The 23,483-nt window shown below is 40.5% G+C and overlaps 2 protein-coding genes across 2 annotated transcripts; one reads left to right on the plus strand and one right to left on the minus strand.

Annotated features, from left to right (window-relative positions):
• Positions 1-1,202: 1,202 nt before the first annotated feature.
• On the plus strand, positions 1,203-8,624 carry LOC5510791 (glycine-rich protein DOT1). Its single transcript, XM_048722642.1, has 10 exons — positions 1,203-1,592; positions 3,069-3,235; positions 3,623-3,685; positions 4,177-4,695; positions 5,013-5,039; positions 5,176-5,211; positions 5,295-5,330; positions 6,978-7,013; positions 7,467-7,538; positions 8,165-8,624. Exons 1-10 carry the CDS (start codon positions 1,541-1,543, stop codon positions 8,201-8,203), a joined length of 1,047 nt encoding a protein of 348 aa, XP_048578599.1. The 5' UTR covers positions 1,203-1,540; the 3' UTR covers positions 8,204-8,624.
• Positions 8,625-8,665: 41 nt separating this feature from the next.
• Positions 8,666-22,865, minus strand: LOC5510785 (vacuolar fusion protein MON1 homolog A). Its single transcript, XM_048722641.1, has 17 exons — positions 22,688-22,865; positions 21,664-21,971; positions 21,377-21,436; positions 21,197-21,275; positions 20,908-20,994; positions 19,513-19,606; positions 18,985-19,099; positions 17,842-17,909; positions 16,758-16,829; positions 16,048-16,129; positions 15,690-15,783; positions 15,468-15,588; positions 14,775-14,841; positions 14,063-14,174; positions 13,725-13,827; positions 12,590-12,685; positions 8,666-9,003 (listed from the first exon to the last, which is right to left on the minus strand). The coding sequence occupies exons 1-17, from the start codon at positions 22,771-22,773 to the stop codon at positions 8,959-8,961; spliced, it is 1,689 nt and encodes a 562-aa protein (XP_048578598.1). The 5' UTR covers positions 22,774-22,865; the 3' UTR covers positions 8,666-8,958.
• Positions 22,866-23,483: the final 618 nt, after the last annotated feature.

Here is a 23,483-nt window from a genome sequence, read left to right on the forward strand (position 1 = left end):
GTGACTGAATAAATAGCCCATTCGCTATAGCTACTTTGCTTTCGATGTTGCCATTATGGGCTTTCTCTTAGAGAGAACGAAGGTCATGGGAACTACTTCCAAGGACTATACCCTTTGTCTAGTAAATATTATTGCAAAACATTTGGGCCATGCTGATATAACGGCATCGTTCAAGAGAACCAACATATTAGTTTCTGTGCACCCAATCTTTACAGTGGCAGCAAGTTTGGTATATTGACCTTATTACTGAGTATGTTTGTATCAACTTAGCAAAACAGAACATTTTGAATGCATTTTCAACGTTTTAACGAGTGCAATATGCAAAATAATGGCACACGCAATATCGTGCTTGTTGACTTGCCCGAAACTGTCACAACAAGCAGAAATAGTGATAAGGTGCACCGTGTGAACATTGTGGTGCGATGGACGCCAAGTTTGCAGTTGTTCCACTAACACCTGAAGAGCCTCTGAACACGTATTAGCAGAGCCATAGAGTACTCAAGTTACAAGTGAACGACGGTGCTGATTGAGGGGGATGTCGATAGATGCGGAATAAATTGGTCAAAGTGACCTTTATAACTCGGATCCCTCGGGCGAGAGAGACAATAACATAGTGCTCGAGGCTGCTAGAAGTCATCCGCGTAGAAATGAACAAAGAATATTACTATGAATTTGTCCGCATTTAGGGCTTACATGATTCATGGTAAACCATTTTTAGTCCTGACCAATAAAAATGCCAGTGAAGTACTGAGAGGGGAGGGGGGGATATCGGTCAACCGTGTTTCATTGTAGACTTCTATTTGAAGTATAACGAAGACTGCAGTTCTTGAAACGCAGCAACTTCGTAGGAACATTGTGGTGAGTGTTCCTAGGCAGCAACAAAGTCGTTACAAAGCCGCATATAAAAACAGAGCTGCAAACCGGAAACTCCTCCGGATAGAGAGGGGAGTGTGTCTTTAAGATGTCCTAAGCATGCTATGCATTATAATCTTACAGTGAAAAAATAGAATTTACGAAATGTCAGAAGACTAGCTGCATCCCGCATACATTCTTTTCAAATCATAAAGCTGGCCCGTGCAGCTTAAGAGACTGGGGACAACACTATGGCAGCCAATCCTACGTGAGACCACCTGCTTATAGCACTGGACTCTGACCCCCATGCATATGGAGATCTAGAATGAAACACCGTAGACGATAGCATTCCCCAGACTTCACTGGCATTTCATTGGTCAGGACTAAAAATGGCTTACCATGAATCATGGAAGCCCTAGATGCGGACAAATTCATAGTAATATTCTTTGTTCATTTCTACGCGGATGACTTCTAGCAGCCTCGAGCACTATGTTATTGTCTCTCTCGCCCGAGGGATCCGAGTTATAAAGGTCACTTTGACCAATTTATTCCGCATCTATCGACATCCCCCTCGATCAGCACCGTCGTTCACTTGTAACTTGAGTACTCTATGGCTCTGCTAATACGTGTTCAGAGGCTCTTCAGGTGTTAGTGGAACCACTGCAAACTTGGCGTCCATCGCACCACAATGTTCACACGGTGCACCTTATCACTATTTCTGCTTGTTGTGGCAGTTTCGGGTAAGTCAACAAGCACGATATTGCGTGTGCCATTATTTTGCATATTGCACCTTGATAAGAACAACGGGGTCTACGGGGTCACTTGATTCAAATATAGACGTTGAAAATGCATTCAATGTTCTGTTTTGCTAAGTTAATGCAAACAAACCCAGTAATAAGAGCAATATACGGAACTTGCTGTCTCTGTAAAGATTGGGTGCACAGAAACTAATATGTTGGTTCCTTTGAACGACGCCGTTATATCAGCATGGCCCAAATGTTTTGCAATAATATTTACTAGACAAAGGATATTGTCCTTGGAAGTAGTTCCCATGACCTTCGTTCTCTCTAAGAGAAAGCCCATAACGGCAACATCGAAAGCAAAGTAGCTATAGCGAATGGGCTATTTATTCAGTCACACTTCTCAGGTTCGTAGGCAGGATTGGCTGAGGGGGGGGGGGGGGTGCGCAGTCATAGTATTTGAAGTTTTCTTAATAAGAAATGACCCGCTTTTTGGCCGCCAAGGGGGGTGCGCGCGCACCCTGCGCACCCCCCTGTGTACGCGCCTTCTTATGTTATAATGAATCCTACTGTTGATTGAGCAGTTTGCCAGAATTTAAAACAAATCTAGGTTCTTATATGCGGGTTTTTACTGAGACCAGAGGCGATAAATACTATAATTGATTTATGGGACATGGGGTAGAATGGAGCTGCGATAAATGACCACGAAAATTCAGTAGAGTGATATCGGGGGAAGGGGACAATATATCGGTGTTAACAAAAAAGCACAGCCAAATAATGTTGTGGTTGAGATAACTCCATCTGTTATGCTAAAAGTGATGCGTGCTTTGTAAGGGAAGTTATCACTATGAGCTCACGTTGGAGGTGCGCGGCTCGGATTACGAAGTGTATTGTGTCAGTTAACAGGGTCTTTGTTCGTGTAACGCCCAAATGCATTCTGAGGAGTTTGGGTTGCAGTAAAAGGGACTTAAAGGTTACGTAAAGGTGCTCTTTGTGACCCTTTCTGCTAATATCTTCGGATGGTCTGTAACCGATGACAGGCAGTCAACAACGACTCTGGGTCGCTAAAAATTGATGGAAGGGGTTAAGATTTGAAGTCTGCTCGACTATGTTATTCTGATGATAATCTAAATCGTACGATGAATAGAAACACATTTTGCCGTGCTCCCTCGGTTTAACGGAATTTTTGAAATTCGAGTACAAATAATAGCGTTATTTAATAGGAGACTATATCAGGTATATTATGTAGATCCCGATGTCGATTCATCACGGAACTCACTCAAGGTCCCCAAAAGTCTTTCATTAAAAATCTGGGATCTGATTGCATTACACTGTTGTTTATACATTTTTTTAAATAAAAAATGTTCTTCGGAAATATTATTCTCCATGGCTTTTTTAATGGGGGGGGGGGGGGGGGGGTTATGAGAAAGCCCCACACATCAATTACTAACTTTTACACTAGTTCTTTTTTACTAGTTCTAGCGGTTTCTGCCAAACGGAACCAACTGATCAGTGTCAGAGGCCACAATCATGGGACGCATGCGCACACTATTCAGAGACCCCGTCACGTGGCGACCGCGTGTCGCATATGTGATCACGTGATGGGAGAGCTGGACAAGATCATCACTCCGAAATCAAAGCTGGTAAGAATCAATTGAATTACCAAGGTTACAGAAGATTCAAAATACCTCGATTGCACGATAACTCGATTTCACTATTCCTCGATTTCACGATACCTTGATTTCATGATTTCTCGATGTCTCCATTTCACAATACCTCCATTTCACGATACCCCTATTTCACAATACATCGATTTCAAGATAACTCGATTTTACAATACTTTCATTTCACGATGGGTTCTTCCTCTAATTACTCTGGGTTTCAGTGGCTGAATGTCGGTTTTACCCACGATTTAGGCTAAAAGGAAGAATCCTTCTCCTCTCTTCCCCGCCCCATCCCTCACCCTCTTAAATCTCCAGGGTACCTTCTTAATTATCACACTCGGCACTTCTATTTGTTTGATCCTTTAGAGCGAAATAGTCGACGCGGCAGAGATGGTCTGTGACAACTTGTCAAGCGCACCTGTTATCAAGGTACCCTGGCGTGGGAGATTCCGTTATTTGCTTATTTGAATTATTGTGTATTTTCGGTTGTGGTGATAGATGTAGTAGGTGGCAATAGCTGGATAATAGTACTGGTGTAGATGATGATAATCGTGACGGTGGTGGGGGTAATGATTGAAAACGATGGTAACGATGGTAACGATGATGGTAGTAGTGGATTTATTAGTGGTGATGGTGTTTATGATGATGATGATGATGATGATGATGATGATGATGGTAATTGTGATGAAGGTGGAGATATTAGTGGTGATGGTTTTGTGTGGTGATGGTGATGGTGTTTGTGATGTTGATGTTGATGGTAATTGTAGTGACTGTTTTCGAATGTGGTGGGATAGTTATTATGAAACGATTATGTTGTTGCCGAATTGATCGATAGTTTCCCTTTCCCGGCCTTGGTGTTCATATCAAGTAAAAGTGCTTCTCTCGTATGGACTCGCTAATGCGAATTTCTTTGTCTTTAGCATAAAAGAGGACCAATGAGAGCTAATAGAATCGAAGAGAATGATGCTAGCGGATCTGGGGCTAGCGGCTCAGCGGCTAGCGACTCTGGGGCTAGCGGTTCAGAGGCTAGCGGTTATGGGGCTAGCGGTTCTGGGGTAAACGGATCTGAGGCTAGCGGATCTGAGGCTAGCGGATCTGAGGCTAGCGGTTCAGAGGCTAAGGGTTATGTGGCTAGCGCTTCTGGGGTTAACGGATCTGAGGCTAGCGGTTCTGGGGCTAGTGGTTCAGAGGCTAGCGGTTATGGGGCTAGCGGTTCTGGGGTTAACGGATCTGAGGCTAGCGGATCTGAGGCTAGCGGTTCAGAGGCTAAGGGTTATGGGGCTAGCGGTTCTGGGGTTAACGGATCTGAGGCTAGCGGATCTGGAGCAAGCTCTGAGGCTAGCCAATCTGAAAGCGGTTCTGAAGCTAATGGCTTAGAGGCTAGCGGCTCATGGGCTAGTTCTGGAGCTAGCGGACACAACACGGATTCGTTTCAAATGGTAAGAATGAATAAAGATAACTGATAATAAAGACAGCAATTGCAACAGTGAAGCATCATCAACAATAGAAAAAAACAGCTTCTCAACATTGAATAACTCACAGCTGTAGCAGGCTTCGGAATATTGGGGGGGGGGGGGGGGTGTAGGGGGAGGAACGATACAGAAACATGAGAAATATTGGGAGACAGCCTCGCCATACTGGTCATTTCATAAGGCGGTCTCGGCAGCCGGATTAGCCCCGCCTCTTTAAATATGCCTCCACCAGTAACTTTTTTATATTTTTTTATATAATATTTTTATTTTATTTATCATTCTAGCTGCGTGGTGCAAGAATCGTTCAAAAGGCAAGAACAAACTTGTTGATTTTTGAGTGTTTTTGCGATCTTTGTCAGAGAAGACTGCAGCCCTTGTAAACCAGATAAAATCACCTGACATTTAAACGCTTTGTTCTATTAATTATGCATATTTTGTTTTACACAGATCAAACGATCTAAACTGAAGGTTCCAAAGAACAAGGTAAGAAATTCAGATAAAAACTAGTATTGGATTGGAACTTTCACTTTCATCGCATTTTTTGGTATTTTTTCTCTCTTTCCAAGATCAAACGAACCAAGCCAAAGACGCTCAAGAAGAAGGTATGTAAGAACTCCTCACCCGCTCATCCGACTTGCGTGACTTATCCTACATCCGACTTGCGTGACTCACCCTTCATCCGACCTGCGTAACTCACCTTCTTATACGACTTACGTGACTCGCCCTCATATACGACTTGCGTGACTTCTCGCTCATCCGACTTGCATGACTCGCCCTCTTATACGACTGACGTGACTTGCCCTCATATACGACTTGCGTGACTCGTCCGCTTATACGACTTACGTGACTCGCCCTCATATACAACTTGCGTGACTCGTCCGCTCATCCGACTTGCGTGACTCGCCCTCTTATACGACTTGCGTGACTCCTCCGCTCATCCAACTTGAGTGACTCATCCCTCATCCGACTTACGTGACTCATCCCTCATCCGACTTGCGTGACTCGCCCTTTATACGACTTGCGTGGCTCGCCCGCCCATTCGACTTATGGGACGCGTTATTTTGAAGGCAAAAAGAACTTATGTGTAAATGAGATAATTACTTCAGTAGCAAGCTAAGGCCTCGTTTAAACGCCGTTCTTTTCATGTGCGGTTCGAATTAGAAGGTATTTGGAACATGAAAAGAACGGCGTCTTAATCAAATTAGACCGGTCCATTCTATTTGGCGCGGCTTAGGTGTTCTGCTCGCCTTACCAGCCCGTGCCGAACGCCTGTGGACTGGGTTGGTTTTAGACGCCGTTCTTTTTAGTTTATTTAAATGAGATGGGTACTTCGTTATCTTTTTTAAAAAACGACAGCATTTCGATTGAATCTAGAAAAAGAAGCGGACATACGTATTTCGCGTTTTGCCAACATGCGAATGCATTGGTTGCGCCATTTCGCTATGCGATTAGAAAACAGAAGGAACCAAAAAATAAAAATAAAACAAAAACCGAAAGGATACATAATATGTTCTTTAATTTCTAAGTATATACATTATAATCTTTTATAAAAGATCGTATTATAGCTAGAATTGAGCGTATGTAAAGTTTTTACTACTTACTTGCTCTAACTGCGTTAACTGCTGTTCTACATCTCTAGCTTCTCTGTTCAAAATACCTAGAAGAGTAAAAGAACTAATGGCGGATCCAGGGGGTGAAACGGGCGAATTTATTCATCCGCAACCCATTCTTCCTGCCTGCAGTGCGGCTTTTTTCTTCACCTCAACCATAGGCTTGATTCTATTACAATACTAAAAAAGTTAACCCCACCGATTAAAAATGCTGGACCCGCCTCTGCGCAATACGTCTCCTACTCAACAGCAATTCTATCAAACGTATATTGGTCTAATAATTCAATTTGATTCTTTCGAATTGCATGTTAAGACTGTCGAGCTTAAATATCAGTGCGATTTTAAATAACACATTCTTATTTGTTTAAAAACAGTTTTACCTAAATGCACGTCTAAAGAATGGCGTCTAACCTGCCACGCGTGCTTTTGTCTATTTCGACCGTGCCAAACGTGCATTTGGGACGGCACATGAAAAGAACGGCGTTTAAACTAGGTCTTAAAGAAAATTTAATCTTGTAAAATCATAAATAGAAACAAAGGAAAATGAGGAAAATTGAAAGGGAAAAAGGGAAGCAACATTTTTCCCATTTTTGTTTTTATTTTCTCACACCAATTTTTACATAAATTTTATTTACACAGATCAAGCGTGCTATGGAAAAGATGTCCAAAAACAAGGTACCTCTTATGAATAAGTCATCATTATCAATAGGTCATCATAGTCATCATCATCATCATCACCATCATCATCACCATCACCATCTGTAGCAGCAATATCAACATTATCACCATAATCGTTACGTAAAATTTATAATCGGCATCATTCAAGAAAGGAGCTAACTAGAAAACCTTGTACTGAAGGTGTGAAAATATCACTACTATCATCATCATCATTACCGTCAAAATCATTATCACTACTATTATCATCATCATTATTATTACCATCATAATCATTATCACTAGTGCATCGTTGTCATAATATTAATGAAGCCTTCGCACCATCACCTAATCGTCATAAGTGATAGCATAACCATCACCATTGCCACAATGTCATCGCCGTAGTCTTAATCTTTCTATGAATTTCTGGATCTGCTCCTGGTTACGTACTATCATATTACACATCTTTTCCAGTGCAAGCGGTTCGTCAAGAAGAACTTCAAGATCATTCGCAAGTCAGTCGGCAAGCTGAGGGGTGTTTGCAAGGTGAGTGATGAATTCCTGTGCCCTTCCAACTCCTTAGGCTGAAATCACGCCGCCATTTTATGCTCCCTCTCAACGCCGAGTCACACAAAGCATCCATTTCCATCGGCTAATTCAAATGAGTAACCAAGATATTTTTAATCATGCCATTGCCAAACTCGTCTTGGGAAGCAACAAACATAAGACGGCGGATAATCGCGATCTAACAACTTGAGCGATTGTTGCCGTACTGTTTACTCGAAAAATGCGACAAAGACGTAAAGGGATTATTTGGAAAAAAAGGGGCTTTTGTTGCTTTGCTTAAAACCCTTCTACTAGTCGTAAGTCGCGTGTCATAAAGTCGTAGGGGCATTGACGCGACTTGAAGCTATTTTGAGTGGCATACTACAAGTCGTAAGTCCAAACGGTGTCGTGTAAATCAGCTAATTCAAATAAACAAGATATTTTCAATCAAATATCGTCAATAACATTTCAGACTTAATTCGTAGGTTGTTGTTTTGAAGTTTCCTTGCGGATAAACCTTTGTATTTTTTAAATATAAATGCATTGGAGTTAAGATCCTAAAATCCTTCCCCCCATCTTTCCCGTTTTAATGTTCTCACGTAAAACTGTTATGCTTCTCTTTATAGAGGCTGAATGCTTGCAAGATGACAGTTAAAGTTCAGTAGACCATCAAACAAGAATTCAGACCCAAGCCAAACAGACCTTTTAGTGGTGATCCATAAAAGCATTATCAGAATTATGATTTTTTAAGATGATATGAAAAGCAGTCCTTGATATATTCATGTTCTATATAATAAGGAACCGGGGCTAAGAGATCACGTGACTATTTGGGTGTCAAACTGGCACGCGCTCAGCCTTTTAGCGGCAAGATAACAGCAAAAAAGGGAACTTATTCAGCGCTTACGAAAAAAAAGATCTCTTTTAGTTTTCGTTTAAGTTTAGTTTCATTTAAAGATTTTTTTCTTCGTGGTTCTCTGATGTGACAGGCGCAGTTTTTTTTATCATTTTGTTTTGAATTTGCCACCGAAAAATTCACGTGATCTCTTGGCGCAAAACCCCTATTGAAAATAAAAGCATTCATCCAAATTTGTTGATTGTTCTTTATACAGTAGACGACGGTGAAATGATTACTTGATATTTGTTGTGTTTAATGATTTCAAATAACAATATACAATATTATACACTCGAAAATGCTATCAAAATAAAGAGCATAATCTTTTCGTGTGCAACTAGAAACACCTGCCCTACAAGGGGGAACAAACTTATTCTTGTTGTCAAGATTGCTCGCTTCGCCTCTCCGTCTATCTGACTGACTGTCTGTCTGTCCGTCCGTCTATGTTGCATCTGCCTGTCCACTCTTTTGACTTTCAACCATCGAGTGAACAAATAGAAAATCTTCTTGGTTGCCTTTGAAGATGAATCAGAACACTTGCGAGTTCAAGATGAAGAGTCTGTCTTCTTCTCTCTACAAAAACAACAACAACAACGACGACAAATGAGTCTTACATAACAGTTGTGGATGAATCGGGAGGTTTTGAGGTGGCCTTGCAGGGACTTGAATACAAAACATATTTCGGGGAGTAAATTAATGGTTGTGATTTTCACTCCAGCCCTAATATGCAGTATATTCACCAGCAAACTCTGACATTAGTATATTCACCAGCAAACTCTGACATTAGTATGTTCACCAGCAAACTCTGACATTAGTATGCTCACAAGCAAACTCTGACAGTAGTATGTTTACAAGCAAACTCTGACAGTAGTATGTTTACAAGCAAACTCTGACATTAGTATGTTCACAAGCAAACTCTGACATTGGTATGCTCACAAGCAAACTCTGACATTAGTATATTCACCAGCAAACTCTGACAGTGGTATATTCACCAGCAAACTCTGACAGTAGTATGTTTACAAGCAAACTCTGACAGTAGTATGTTCACAAGCAAACTCTGACAGTAGTATGTTCACAAGCAAACTCTGACATTAGTATGTTCACAAGCAAACTCTGACATTGGTATGCTCACAAGCAAACTCTGACAGTGGTATATTCACAAGCAAACTCTGACAGTGGTATATTCACCAGCAAACTCTGACATTAGTATGTTCACAAGCAAACTCTGACAGTAGTATGTTCACAAGAAAACTCTGACAGTAGTATGTTCACAAGCAAACTCTGACATTAGTATGTTCACAAGCAAACTCTGACATTAGTATGTTCACCAGCAAACTCTGACAGTAGTATGTTCACAAGCAAACTCTGACAGTAGTATGTTCACAAGCAAACTCTGACATTAGTATGTTCACAAGCAAACTCTGACAGTAGTGTGTTCACAAGCAAACTCTGACAGTAGTATGTTCACAAGCAAACTCTGACAGTAGTATGTTCACAAGCAAACTCTGACAGTAGTATGTTCACAAGCAAACTCTGACATTGGTATGCTCACAAGCAAACTCTGACAGTGGTATATTCACAAGCAAACTCTGACAGTGGTATATTCACCAGCAAACTCTGACATTAGTATGTTCACAAGCAAACTCTGACAGTAGTATGTTCACAAGCAAACTCTGACATTAGTATGTTCACAAGCAAACTCTGACAGTAGTATGTTCACAAGCAAACTCTGACATTGGTATGTTCACAAGCAAACTCTGACAGTAGTATGTTCACAAGCAAACTCTGACAGTAGTATGTTCACAAGCAAACTCTGACATTAGTATGTTCACAAGCAAACTCTGACATTAGTATGTTCACAAGCAAACTCTGACAGCAGAATGTTCACAAGCAAACTCTGACATTAGTATGTTCACAAGCAAACTCTGACATTAGTATCCTCACAAGCAAACTCTGACATTAGTATGCTCACACGCAAACTCTGACATTAGTATGCTCACACGCAAACTCTGACAGTAGTATGTTCACAAGCAAACTCTGAAATTAGTATGTTCACAAGCAAACTCTGACAGTAATTGATGGCCCTGACAGTAAGGATGGACCTTATCCAATCCATCCCTCAGCTAAGATTAATCACCTGAGCAGTTTGTTGATAGCATTCATGTATTGCTACCGGTAACTCAACCCCATCCGTTCCCAATATTCATGTATTGATACCGGTAACTCAACCCCATTCGTTCCCTATATTCATGTATTGCTACCGGTAACTCAACCCCGCCCGTTCCCTACATTCATGTATTGCTACCGGTAACTCAACCCCGTCCGTTCCCTACATTCATGTATTGCTACCGGTAACTCAACCCCGTCCGTTCCCTATATTCATGTATTGCTACCGGTAACTCAACCCCGTCCGTTCCCTATATTCATGTATTGCTACCGGTAACTCAACCCCGTCCGTTCCCTATATTCATGTATTGCTACCGGTAACTCAACCCCGTCCGTTCCCTATATTCATGTATTGCTACCGGTAACTCAACCCCGTCCGTTCCCTGTATTCATGTATTGCTACCGGTAACTCAACCCCGTCCGTTCCCTGTATTCATGTATTGCTACCGGTAACTCAACCCCGTCCGTTCCCTATATTCATGTATTGCTACCGGTAACTCAACCCCGTCCGTTCCCTATATTCATGTATTGCTACCGGTAACTGAACCCCGTCCGTTCCCTATATTCAGGTATTGCTATCGGTAACTCAACCCCGTCCGTTCCCTATATTCATGTATTGCTACCGGTAACTCAACCCCGTCCGTTCCCTATATTCAGGTATTGCTACCGGTAACTCAACCCCGTCCGTTCCCTACATTCATGTATTGCTACCGGTAACTCAACCCCGTCCGTTCCCTACATTCATGTATTGCTACCGGTAGCTCAACCCCATCGGTTCCCTATATTCATGTATTACTGTTTTTAGAAACTGGATTTTGCTGTACTCTTCGCACGCCCATTTTTGTTTGTCATGTGTACTTTGAAAAAATACCCGTTATATCGCCCGCTCTTATTAGGGAAAATCAAAGAGGGCGACTTGGGGCAGGTCTAACCCTTTAGAAGCTAAGCTTAATCATCTGAGCAGCTGTTTGTTGTTAGCATAATATGCTAATATGCATATTCATGGCTAAAGCAAGATGCACTGAGCCTATAAAATATATAATACAATCTGGGACTGAGGTCGCCCATGGTTATTCGCTAAGGGGGGGTAGCAGCCGTTTGGATAAATCAGTTGGTGTAACTGAAAGGTATAATAACTTTATCACAATTCGTTTCCAGTAGTTATTCCAGTATTTATTTATACATTGTTAAGTGTAGTGTGCATCGGCCGACATACTGTAATTTAGCTTATGCTACAAAAGTATGAATAAACGATTATTATTATTATTATTATTATAATATGCATTACATTGCTGCTTGTTGGAAGCATTTATTGCAACTTGCTCTAACTTACCTTGACCTATCTAAGCAGTTTGTAGGAAGCATTTATTGCAACTTGCTCTAACTTACTTCAACCTATCTTAGCAGTTTGTTGGAAGCATTTATTGCAACTTGCTCTAACTTACCTCGACCTATCTTAGCAGTTTGTTGGAAGCATTTATTGATACTTGTTCTAACTTACCTTGACCTATCTAAGCAGTTTGTAGGAAGCATTTATTGCAACTTGCTCTAACTTACCTCGATCTATCTAAGCAGTTTGTAGCATTTATTGCAACTTGCTCTAACTTACTTCGATCTATCTTAGCAGTTTGTTGGAAGCATTTATTGCAACTTGCTCTAACTTACCTTGACCTATCTAAGCAGTTTGTTGGAAGCATTTGCAACTTGCTCTAACTTACCTTGACCTATCTAAGCAGTTTGTTGGAAGCATTTATTGCAACTTGTTCTAACTTACCTTGACCTATCCATGCAGTTGGTTGGGAGCATTTATTGCAACTTGCTCTATCTTACCTTAACCAATTTGAGCAGTTTGTTGTTAGCATTTTATTGCTACTTGTTCTAACTAACCTATCTAAGCAGTTTGTTGGAAGCATTCATTGCTTTTTGTTCTAACTAACCTTGATCCATCTGAGCAGTTTGTTAATAGCATTTATTGCTTTTTGTTCTAACTAACCTTGATCCATCTGAGCAGTTTGTTGATAGCATTTATTGCTATTGGCTTGGTAACCAAAGGACTAAAAGCGGCATAAAGCTCGAAGCCAGACGTAACCTGTGATAAGATACATAATCTAGTTCATATACACAGTAAGCCACTCTATACAACGATACTCGTAAATCGTGCGCTCTGATTGGTCAAGGATCCATGTGTTATTATAGGACACATGCAAGCTTGGCTTCAGCATGCGCGCACTCACCAGAACTAGATTGTAACGTAAGAAAATATTTTGATTGTGCGTCCGTCCCCTAATAGATGCAGAGAAGACGTCACAGCGTGTCATGAACAGTCACGCAACTCGACTGCGTCTCATGTTGCGTACCTTTTTTGTTCATGACACGCTGTGACGTCATCTTTGCATCTATTAGAGGACAGACGCACGCCAAAATGAGATTTATTTGTTAACTATAATATATCAGTGCCGTACTTAGTAGGTAACGGAAACAAAATGTTATGTTTCTTCAACATTCTAGAGCTACTTTTAGCTCAATGAGAAACATTGTACTGAGAATTAATGGTAAGGTATAAAAGAGTGTGCAGCAAAACATAAAATATTCCTATTCGCTTCATCCTAGTGGAATGCTTTTAATACAGAGAATCTAGCTGGTCCACTCTATTAAAAATTTCAAGGGTTGAATGAAAAGTACAGCCTTACCCTAAAAGAACAAAACCTAACCGCTCAATGTGAGACGGCCAAAACAACATTAAAATACTGCATCTAAATTCAAGGTAAACCATCGTTTATTAAACCCGGGTGGCTATTTTGGTTACTGTATTTCGGATAGCTTGGAGAGTTTCTTTCAAGCAAGGAAGTTTGGGTTGCTTTGGGTTTGGGATGAATACACATACTTAGAAAAAAGGGTTGTCAGTGCAAACGTCGAATGGCAAATGGAGAATATCGAGACCGAAGACCGAAAGCTGCTTATAAATGATACCAGGGCTGTTCAACAATAGCATTTAATTGATTATTGCATATGACTGATCAATGGTGTCATTCATTCATCCCATGAGACGCAAAGTAACTGTCATTTGCTTATCGCCATTTGCCGTTTGCACTGACAACGTTTATTGACCCATCCAAGAAGCATCTCACCCATCCAAGAAGCATCTCCTGCATGCCCACATGGCAAAGGATCTTGAGCGGTCGAGAAGATGAGTGAATTCTCTGATGTAGGTACAAGTACAGTCCAAACAATCTGCAATAGAAAGATACAAGTACAGTCCAAACAATGCCGTTGACAGCTTGTCTGTAGTTTTATGTAGTCATATTACCTAGTTATTCTTCAGCTTGTCTGTTGGTTTTTCTAGTCATATCACCTAGTTATTCTATAGTTTGTCAGTAGTCTCTCTAGTCATACCACTTAGTTATTCTACATCTTGTCTGTAGTTTTTCTAGTCATACCCGTTGCACGTAAGGTGTTTAGTACAAACCTTTCTTGTTCCAGGGGGTCTATGTATGGCGCCTCTAGCTCAGGGGACGTGTACTGCGCTGTACTCTTGGATTTATACACAAAATGATATAACTCTGGTATTCCTACTTGTTCTGAAACAATCATGACAATAAAAATATATTTTTTGTATTGGTTATCATTGTTATGGAGACATGAGGACATTATAAAAAGGTAAAAAAGAAACAATTCTCATCAATACAACAAATCAAAGTTTCACATAAAAACAATCCGGTATTGTGTTTAAAAAGGTGTGTCACAATAAGTAAGTGGTGCAGGTTGGACCACACTCATGGCGTTTTGGTTTGGTTACAAAGTAAGCTTTCTTTAAACCGCCTCTGTCAGCCGCTGTCAGCTCCTGATTTAAGGAGGCCAATGCGATATTTTCGATATTGAATTTGGTAAATAAAGTATTTACGTTTGTTTTTAGATGGTTATTTCGAGACTTTAGCACATTATGTGCCTTCCAATAATGAGATAAAAACACAAAGGCGTGGCTGACAAGGGCTTTTTTAGTATATCTACCATAATTCACAGAAAGTGAACACTTCTTTAAAATGTGTGTGCTCTGTGCTAATTTCGGCATGATTTTGCCACTCAAAAAGTAACACAATTTCTTAATATTATTACCAACCAACATCACAAACCCCTCCCCCTCCCTAGGGATATGCTGACATAATGTGTAATGTTCATACCTGTACTATAACTTCTAGTAGCTACAGCTTCGTTTATGGCTTCTAAACATTTGTATCTGTCAAAGCGCTGTGGGAATAGAGTAGAAACTTTATTTCAAACATGAAGCAATACAAGATATCACTTCTTAATGCCTCAAGTAAAACAAATAAGAGGGGCTTTTACCTCCATTAAAAACGATTTTTAAATCTGTGTTTTTAATAATTAAACCCAAATTTTTAATCTTTGATCCCAAGAGCTTGTACAATACTCTAAAAAATTGCACCAGGGTCGCGGCTCGTTTAGAGACACTCAAGCAAAAACAACAAAGGCTCTAGGAATGAGATAACATTTTTTTTTAAATAAGATTTTTCCATTATTTATCATCTTGATCAGAACATGAAAATTTGTCTGTAAAAGTGAGACCACCTGCCCAATTATCACTGATGACTGCATACACAGGGGGGACTACTGTATCAGGATTCTTGACCCCACTTGTTTTATAGTCAATAGAGACAGGAAAGTGGTAAAGTGAAATAACCTCTCCTACTGTTTTTACATCCATGATTTTAACCCCCCACTCAGTCGAAGATCCATCTTAGACTGTTTATACCTCCTTGATTTGATAAACTCCACTTATTTCATAGACAACAAAATTAGGGAGACAGGAGAAAAGGCTAACTGGAACCATCTCTTCTATATAACCTCCATTGTACCTCCAAGATTTTCTGTTTGGCTCCAGCCAACTCAAAGAATGCACTGCGGTCAGTTGATAAAAGCAGCAAGCAGGCGGGACACTCCTCTTTAAGATATGAGATATGTGCATAGAGGTAGCCACTAGGATAGAAACACAGAATATCAGCTTTGTCATAGAAGGTTTCAAATAAATGTACAGATAATAAAGATAATAAAGTTGGAACATCACCAGTACCATGTACCTATTATCAAATCTAGGAAGGCAAATAGGTGTCCATGATTCCGCTGTCTGGAAAGAAGTGGACGCACTGACCAGGTTGAATATTAAATGTAAATCTAGGGGAAAAAAAACTGAATTATATCAACCAGCAACTATACAGTATTTTCCAGTATATGCATATGTTAGTTCCAGGGGCAGATCCCCCTATTTTTTTCCCTAAAATTACATGAAAAACAAGAAGGGATGTGGCTGTGCCCCCCATGTTTCTGTCTTTGACTTATATTTGACTAGTTTACAGATAATTTCTGAGTTGGAGCTGGTGCTAAGAAACGACTCTGATATGACTCCCCTGATTTTGGGTTTTCTGCTTTCTTTTGTACCTGATGGATGGAGACTGTACTTCTTTGGCCGTATTAGAGTAACTAGTTGATTTTTAGCCACCAAAATTGCAAAAACTAGATCCTAAAAGTCAAACAGAATAAAATGTTACACTTTCAATAAGAATCTGCGAACTCTTAGAGAGTTTGAAGATTGACTTTAGACTTGAGAGTTTGACTAAAGAAGTCACAATGACCTATTACAGTAAATTGCCATGATCAGTGAATCCCAATAAAAAAGGTCAATTAAGTGTTCAATGACAAAGTTCATTGAAGCATCAATTGGTCATAAGGTATAAATCAACACAAGCTTGAAAAGGTATGAATGCCTCTGTGAAACAGAATAGTTGCACTGACGTTTCAAGCGTTGCCTTTCTGCTTAGACAAAGGGTTGATGCTCGAAACATCAGTGCAACTACAGAACTCTGTTTTACAGAGGCATTCAACATACCTTGTCGACCTTGTGTTGATTTAGAGCTTGTCCACACCGTGCCTAAACAGACCCTCTAATTTTTCTACAGCTTGTCTGTAGTCTCTCTAGTTACACCATTGGTCATAGCCATCAATAACGTTTCATCATTTAAAGTACTGTATGCCGGATTCCAGTTCCTGTTTGTATGCACAAGCAGCCTCTTTCAGGGAAAGGTGAAGAGAGGTATCATCATATATAGCAAGCCATCCTATTAGATTGATTGTTACCATTTCTGTCTTACCGGTACTCTTGCTTGAAGCATTGTCTGACCAATGTTTTCTCTAACTGAGCTTGATAAAGGTAAACATCGAACCTGGAAAAGAGAATATCAGATTGATTATTGTGTGTGTGTGTTTTTGTGTGTGTGTGTGTGTGTGTGTGTGTGTGGGGGGGGGGGGGGGGTCGGGGTGGGGAGTGTTAGATAATGTTGGGTGCAGAAGGGTCAGACCAGATGTGTGAGGTTTTGTTATATCATGTTGGGATTATGTTGGGTATTGTTAGGGTGTTCAGTCACTATTGGGAGATGTTGGGTGTTGAACATCGGCCAAGATAGTGTGAGGTGTTGTGACTCCATGTTGGGATAATTTTGCGTAATTTTAGAATGTTCTGTTAGTTTTAGGCAACATTGGATGTAAAACAATGTTGGGTGTTGAGGGTCAGCTTAGATGGTGTTGGTATTGCTAGGACGTGTCAGATAACGCTGACACATCATAGATGTTGGTGGAGTTGATCAGCTGACTTTGGGTGATGCTGGATGCACCAGTTGATGTAGGGTGTTACTGGTAGGAGTCAATTTATGGAGGGTTTTGAGGGTATATGTTAGTTGATGTTGGGTGCTGTTTGACACGGTTGATGTAGGGTGTTATTGGTAGGACTCAATTGATGTGGGGTTTTGAAGGTATATGTTAGTTGTGGTTGGGTGCTGTTTGACCCGGTTGATGTAGGGTGTTATTGGTAGGAGTCAATTGATGTGGGGTTTTGAGGGTATATGTTAGTTGATGTTGGGTGCTGTTTGACACGGCTGATGTAGGGTGTTATTGGTGTAGGAGTCAATTGATGTGGGGCTTTGAGGGTATATGTTAGTTGATGTTGGGTGCTGTTTGACACGGTTGATGTAGGGTGTTATTGGTAGGAGTTAATTGATGTGGGGTTTTGAGGGTATATGTTAGTTGATGTTGGGTGCTGTTTGACACGGCTGATGTAGGGTGTTATTGGTGTAGTTGTTAGTTGATGTGGAGAGCTGATGAACACATCAGTTTAAGATGAGTTTTGTTTGAATGGGTCAGTTGATGTTGGTTGTTATTGGTTTGAAGTATATAACTCACCGATCCTAATAAAAAGCTAGGTTCATGGTCCATCAAATTCAATAAATTATCTATAAATTTCTCTGTTCCTGAAATACAAATAAAAATGAAAAACAGGTGTCAATTAATAATTTTTTTTCATGTTAGACCATTGGTGACGACTCACGCGAAAACGTACCTTAGGGTTTTCCGAGAGTTTGGCCAAACTCGCGCCCGTTTCACGGAAAGCTCACGGCCTTCTCACGGAATGCTTGCGCTTTTCTGGATAGAGCCGAACGCAAACCAAAGAAGCGGCATTGTTCGAGTGTCTTTGTTGAAGAACAACGATATGTTTATATGTCGGTGGCGAATAAATCACGCGGTTTACCTTCGCTCAAAAAATCGCGTATCAAATAGATACCACAAAAAGATTGTCGCAATCGCTACATTGCTCCAGCCGAACACACCTTAAGAAGCATATCGTTGTTTGAGTGTATATGTAGAAAAATAACTTTACTATGACTAGATTTAATAAAATTTTATTTATGATTCTATATATTTAAACCATAGTATGTTTAAACATTGTTTTGTTAACCAAGTATATGGCTTCAAGCGAACCAACCAAGGCTTCATGCGAAACATCTTCCGACTGATGTCAAACTGTCGGAGTCGATATCAAGCTATCCCTCAAGAGGCGATTGGTAATAGCGCTATTGTCTTGATGTAGCATCGTAGCGACGTTGCCGTTCGATTCCCTTGCTAGCACTCGAGATCTCAACAAGACCAAAATCAAATACTTACTAGTTTACTTCTATCCTAAGAGAGGCTTTTTCTAAGGTATAGACCACAGTAGATGTCTATCGCGTTTCACCGACTTTGGAAATCGAAAGATTCAGCCCTTTTGCCGATTGTTACGTTATGTGCTCGCGACTCAACAACGAAAGGCTCGCGCCCGTTTTGCAAAAGCTCGTGCCTGACTCGCGGAACTCTCGTGCCTATCTCGCGGAAAGCTCGCGCTCACCTCGCGGAATGCTCGCGCTTATCTCGCGGAATGCTCGCGCCCGTTTCGCGGAACGCTCGTGCCTGTTTCACGGAACGCTCGTGCCTGTTTCGCGGGTTAATTCGCGGAATTGAGAAGATCTAAGGTACGTTTTCGCGTGAGTCGTCACATTGTTCATGGCATACCTGCTAATAATCTGCGCAAGTCATAATTCCTTCTTTGTTCCATAATCTTGCACAATTGTGAGTATGTGAGGACGCTAAGTATTTGGTTATACACATACGATAGCTGCATTTGAAGCTGAAAAGAATGAAAACACATTAGCAACAGTATGTTATGTAAGACCCCAAGGTCAATACTTCATATAGGGTCATAGTAAGGGTTATGGAGATGCAAGTTCATTGTGTCTTACATCAAGTACTTAGGGCCTAAGTTAAATACAAGGTATAAAAAAAATGCATGTACACCAAAAAGGTGTCAAACAAACACAAAAAGGGATGCAAAAAAGGACCCCCAAAAAGGGTGGACAGTGGGAAAAGTCCTTTTTTCAAATCTCATTCATCAAACTTCTCCCTGAATTCTTTTATTCCCCTGTTTTTTTTCCCTCAGAATGGGAATGCTTGCAAGCTATTAACTATAAATAGACGTTGTTGTGAATTGCATATCTTTGTTAACTTTCTCTCAAGTACTAAACATTTGCAATTACATGATACCTGTGGAATAGATTCTGATGTCTTCGCCACTGCGACCAGCACAATGTGCGCCCGCATCAAATAAACAATTTTGTGTGCACCAGCTATGACACATCTACAAACAACAACAAATCAGTAATGAATCTAGGGAGAGGGTTTAGGGGGTTTAAAACCCCCCTGGTGCCTGCCAGAAAGCCATATGTAAAAAAAATTACCCCCTACCCTCTATTTCACTTAGCCAAACCCCCCCTTTAGTGAAAAGCTAGATCCGCCCTGAATGACAACCCCCTCCCCTGATGCTTTGACTTGTACCATTCCAGAGCAACATGTGCTGTTCCCATCTTGACAATTTTGAGAAGTTTTTGGTTAAAAGCGGGTATTCTTACCAAGGCACCTGGGTGGGTGGGTGTGGGGGGGTAGGTAGGTTGTTAGTGGAGAGATGATCTAAGGGGAAGAAAAATGTAGAACATACACAATGGCATGGAATGGCAAGAATAGGGATGACAAAAACAAATATATAGAGCAAAAAAATGGAAAGGTGGGATATTTCGTAGAGCTCTTTGAAATGTTTACGTGTATTCTAGTACAGGGCCTATCATCAGGAGGTAAGACCAGGTACTAGTCAAATGCGAAAGGGAGAAATAAATATGTACCAAGTCAAAGGTCTGTGTCTACATACCACAATACCGTCCCCCCCTCCTTCCCCAAGCAACCTAACATTGACGTGTAGGGGTAAGGTGAATTGGCTAGCCACTCATTCACTTTGAAACACGTCTCAAATGTGAACCCTCTTCTCACTAGACTTCTCTATCTTTCACTCCTACCCTCTAGCATCCTTCGGCTCCCAGATTTCTCCATTCCATGCTATTATGTTTGTTCTAGATTTTTCTCCCCTTAAGATCATCTCTCCATTAACAATCCCCCCCTCCCCCCTTTTTTCATCCACCCATCCAAGTGCCTTGGTAAGAATACCCGCTTCTAACCAAAAAGCCAAATTAGAATGAAGGAAAATGCAATAAGATTGGCATCAACCTTACAGCTTGACAATCAAATCCTGAGTGCACATAAAAACAGGAACTCCATATTTATAAAATTTGAGCTCAATACTGGTGTCCTGGAAGAACCTGTGTATTGAAAGCAAGTTGCATCACAAAGCGTTTTTTGTTTGGTGAATGATTCAGGGTAAAAACAGGATACAAAGGTGTCCTCTGCGGATGGCCAAAGCCGAAATTTAAGGCCCTCAAAACAGTGAATCTTGCATCTTGAGGAGTGGAAAAGAGGATCGAATGCTAGCTAAAAAAGTTGCACATTTTGAGAAACTTTTGCAGCTTTACTGTCTACATTCTTGTTTCTGAATCATAAAAAAAGCATTGCAAAAGTATTTCCTTCAGTTCAGGTTGTAATGTGCAGTTTCACCTAACAGCATTTTTGTCATCTTGTACAAAAGACACAATGGCCTGCATCACTCCCATCAGCGTCGCAAGCTTGTCTTCATTTCCATATCTGAGTACACAAGAAAACAAATTCATTATAATAGACTCAGTATACAGTGATGCTGATTATGATAATGATGTTGATGACATTGGTGGAAATGATGGTGAATGATGAAAAGGGCAATGATAATGATCTGAAAAGACGATAGTGGTGAGGGTGACCAAAATTGATTAAAATACTGTAGAGACACTGTGAAATGATTTTTAGTCACCTTGAATATATGGGCTTCCCAGCATCACTGAACACGAAGACATGCTTTTTATGACGTACCCAACTTGGATCGTTCACATCTACGAAAAATGCAATAAATAGTCCAATATACAAATCATCGACATAGTCCATTCTATAAGATGCACACTTAATTAGATAAAGAACACATAGCAAATCCAACCTTCCTCAGAGTTCTCCCTTTCTAGCTGTCTGATGCTGTCAGCCCTTGTCTTTATAGCTTCTATAAACAAGATACCAAATGCAGTCAGTTGGATTAGATACGATATATTTCTCTGCAAAAACATCAACTTTGTTGATAATTTGAACAAAAAATAACTCAACAATCTGCCCTATGGAGATATCTGTCTCCTTTAATGGTTTCTAGTTTTCTCAATACAATTTATACTGTAAAATCTAATGTAGCCCCTAACTAATGGAAACTTGAATGTACAAGCAAAAAGTCCTTACCTTTATTAGATATTTCTATATTATTGACACCTTCTGTGACCTCATTCAACTCCTCTGGCTCTTCGGGGATAGACAGTACGGTGTCGCTTCTACTACTACCACCCCTATCACTATACGACCCCGTAGAGGCCACATCTGCCTCCGCTGAATTTTCAAATGTCCCATAGCTGCTACTAATACTAGATATCCGGCCAGTGCCAAGAGCTTCCTCTACGGGTGAGGCAACTCTGCAAGTATCATAGGTGTTGCTGACTGAGATGTCAAGATCTTCGTCAGCTACTACCTCAAACAATGGCTCTTGGTTGGATCTGAAAACAATAGCATAATTAATTACATACACAATTAATTTACATAGATGTACCTACCCATGTCAAATATGCTACACTATTATGGATGTAAATAGATGGTCATTTTTGAAAGAGAGAATGACATGCAAGGTTCTTTATTCAAAGCATACGAACACACTGATCTTAAAGTTGAAAATGGGTCTTGTACTCAAATAATAGAACAGAAATAATTGAATAAATCAAACTAACAATAAGAAAGTTGTATAGTACATTATTGGACACAATGTACAATATTCAGAGTAGAGACAGTGGTGCTAAATTCAGCAGCAATATAATCATCAATAGACGTGCATCAGCAATTTTGTTCCTCAAATGGAAAACAACGAAATTGGGCAAGGTACGCTACGCAACTCAGTAGAATAAAGATACATATATATTTTTTAACTTTTTAGCCCCTTCAGTTGCTGAAGGGACTAAATATGTATAAACTTATAAAGCTAGATCTTTCAAATATTTTAAATTCAAATGACATAGAAAATAGAAATAACAATTTTATGAAGTGATTTTTTTAAGAGGGGTCTAAAGAAGAAATTCAAGGTTTAACATAGGGATAATGTTTGAAGAGTTAAGTAATTTATATTGTACTTATATATATTACCATTATGAATACAATCTTTTGGCCTTCGCTGTTTGAAGGGAAGAGCTTAAAAAATAATACACTGTCAATATTCACTTACGTTGCACCGGGTTCAACTCCCTCAGGAAGATCAGGAACATGTTGTTCTACCTCTTCAGTGACTCCATGTTCTACCGCAGTAGCCATTGCAGGTTATGGTAGCCAGAAATATCGCGATTCCCAGCCGTCTTCAGGATATCCATGCCGCCATGTTGGATTTACAAGAAGCTGAGCCCGCGATTATAGGGGAGGTGACCGAGTCGGCACAGTCTTTACGGTAAGTACTTTATATACGCATCCTGAAGTGTATCATACACAGCTATCAACACGATACACAGCTATCTACACCATACACAGCTATCCACACCATACACAGCTATCTACACCATACACAGCTATCCACGCCATACACAGCTATCCACACCATACACAGCTATCCACACCATACACAACCATCCACCCCATACACAGCCATACACAGCTATCCACACCATCCACAACCATCCACATCTATCCACACTATACACAGCCATACACACCATACACAGCTATCCACACCATACACAGCCATACACAGCTATCCACACCATACACAGCTATCCACACCATACACAGCTATCCACGCTATACACAGCTATCCACACCATACACAGCTATCCACACCATCCACATCTATCCACACTATACACAACCATACACACCATACACAGCTATCCACACAATACACAGCTATCCACACCATACACAGCTATCTACACCATACACAGCTATCCACACCATACACAGCTATCCACACCATCCACAGCTATCCACACCATCCACAGCTATCCACACCATCCACAGCTATCCACACCATA

The sequence above is a fragment of the Nematostella vectensis genome, chromosome 15 (assembly GCF_932526225.1).
Source record: "Nematostella vectensis chromosome 15, jaNemVect1.1, whole genome shotgun sequence".
Taxonomy (NCBI): Eukaryota; Metazoa; Cnidaria; class Anthozoa; order Actiniaria; family Edwardsiidae; genus Nematostella; species Nematostella vectensis.

Coding starts and splice junctions, on each gene's coding strand:
- LOC5510791 (XM_048722642.1), top strand. CDS start 1,541: ATGTTCACACGGTGCACCTTATCACTATTTCTGCTTGTTGTGGCAGTT. Junction 3,686..4,176: donor CAAGCGCACCTGTTATCAAG/GTACCCTGGCGT, acceptor CTTTGTCTTTAG/CATAAAAGAGGACCAATGAG. Junction 5,331..6,977: donor CAAAGACGCTCAAGAAGAAG/GTATGTAAGAAC, acceptor TTATTTACACAG/ATCAAGCGTGCTATGGAAAA.
- LOC5510785 (XM_048722641.1), bottom strand. CDS start 22,773: ATGGCTACTGCGGTAGAACATGGAGTCACTGAAGAGGTAGAACAACAT. Junction 21,437..21,663: donor TATAGAAATATCTAATAAAG/GTAAGGACTTTT, acceptor TCTTGTTTATAG/AAGCTATAAAGACAAGGGCT. Junction 13,828..14,062: donor GACCCCCTGGAACAAGAAAG/GTTTGTACTAAA, acceptor TTTCTATTGCAG/ATTGTTTGGACTGTACTTGT.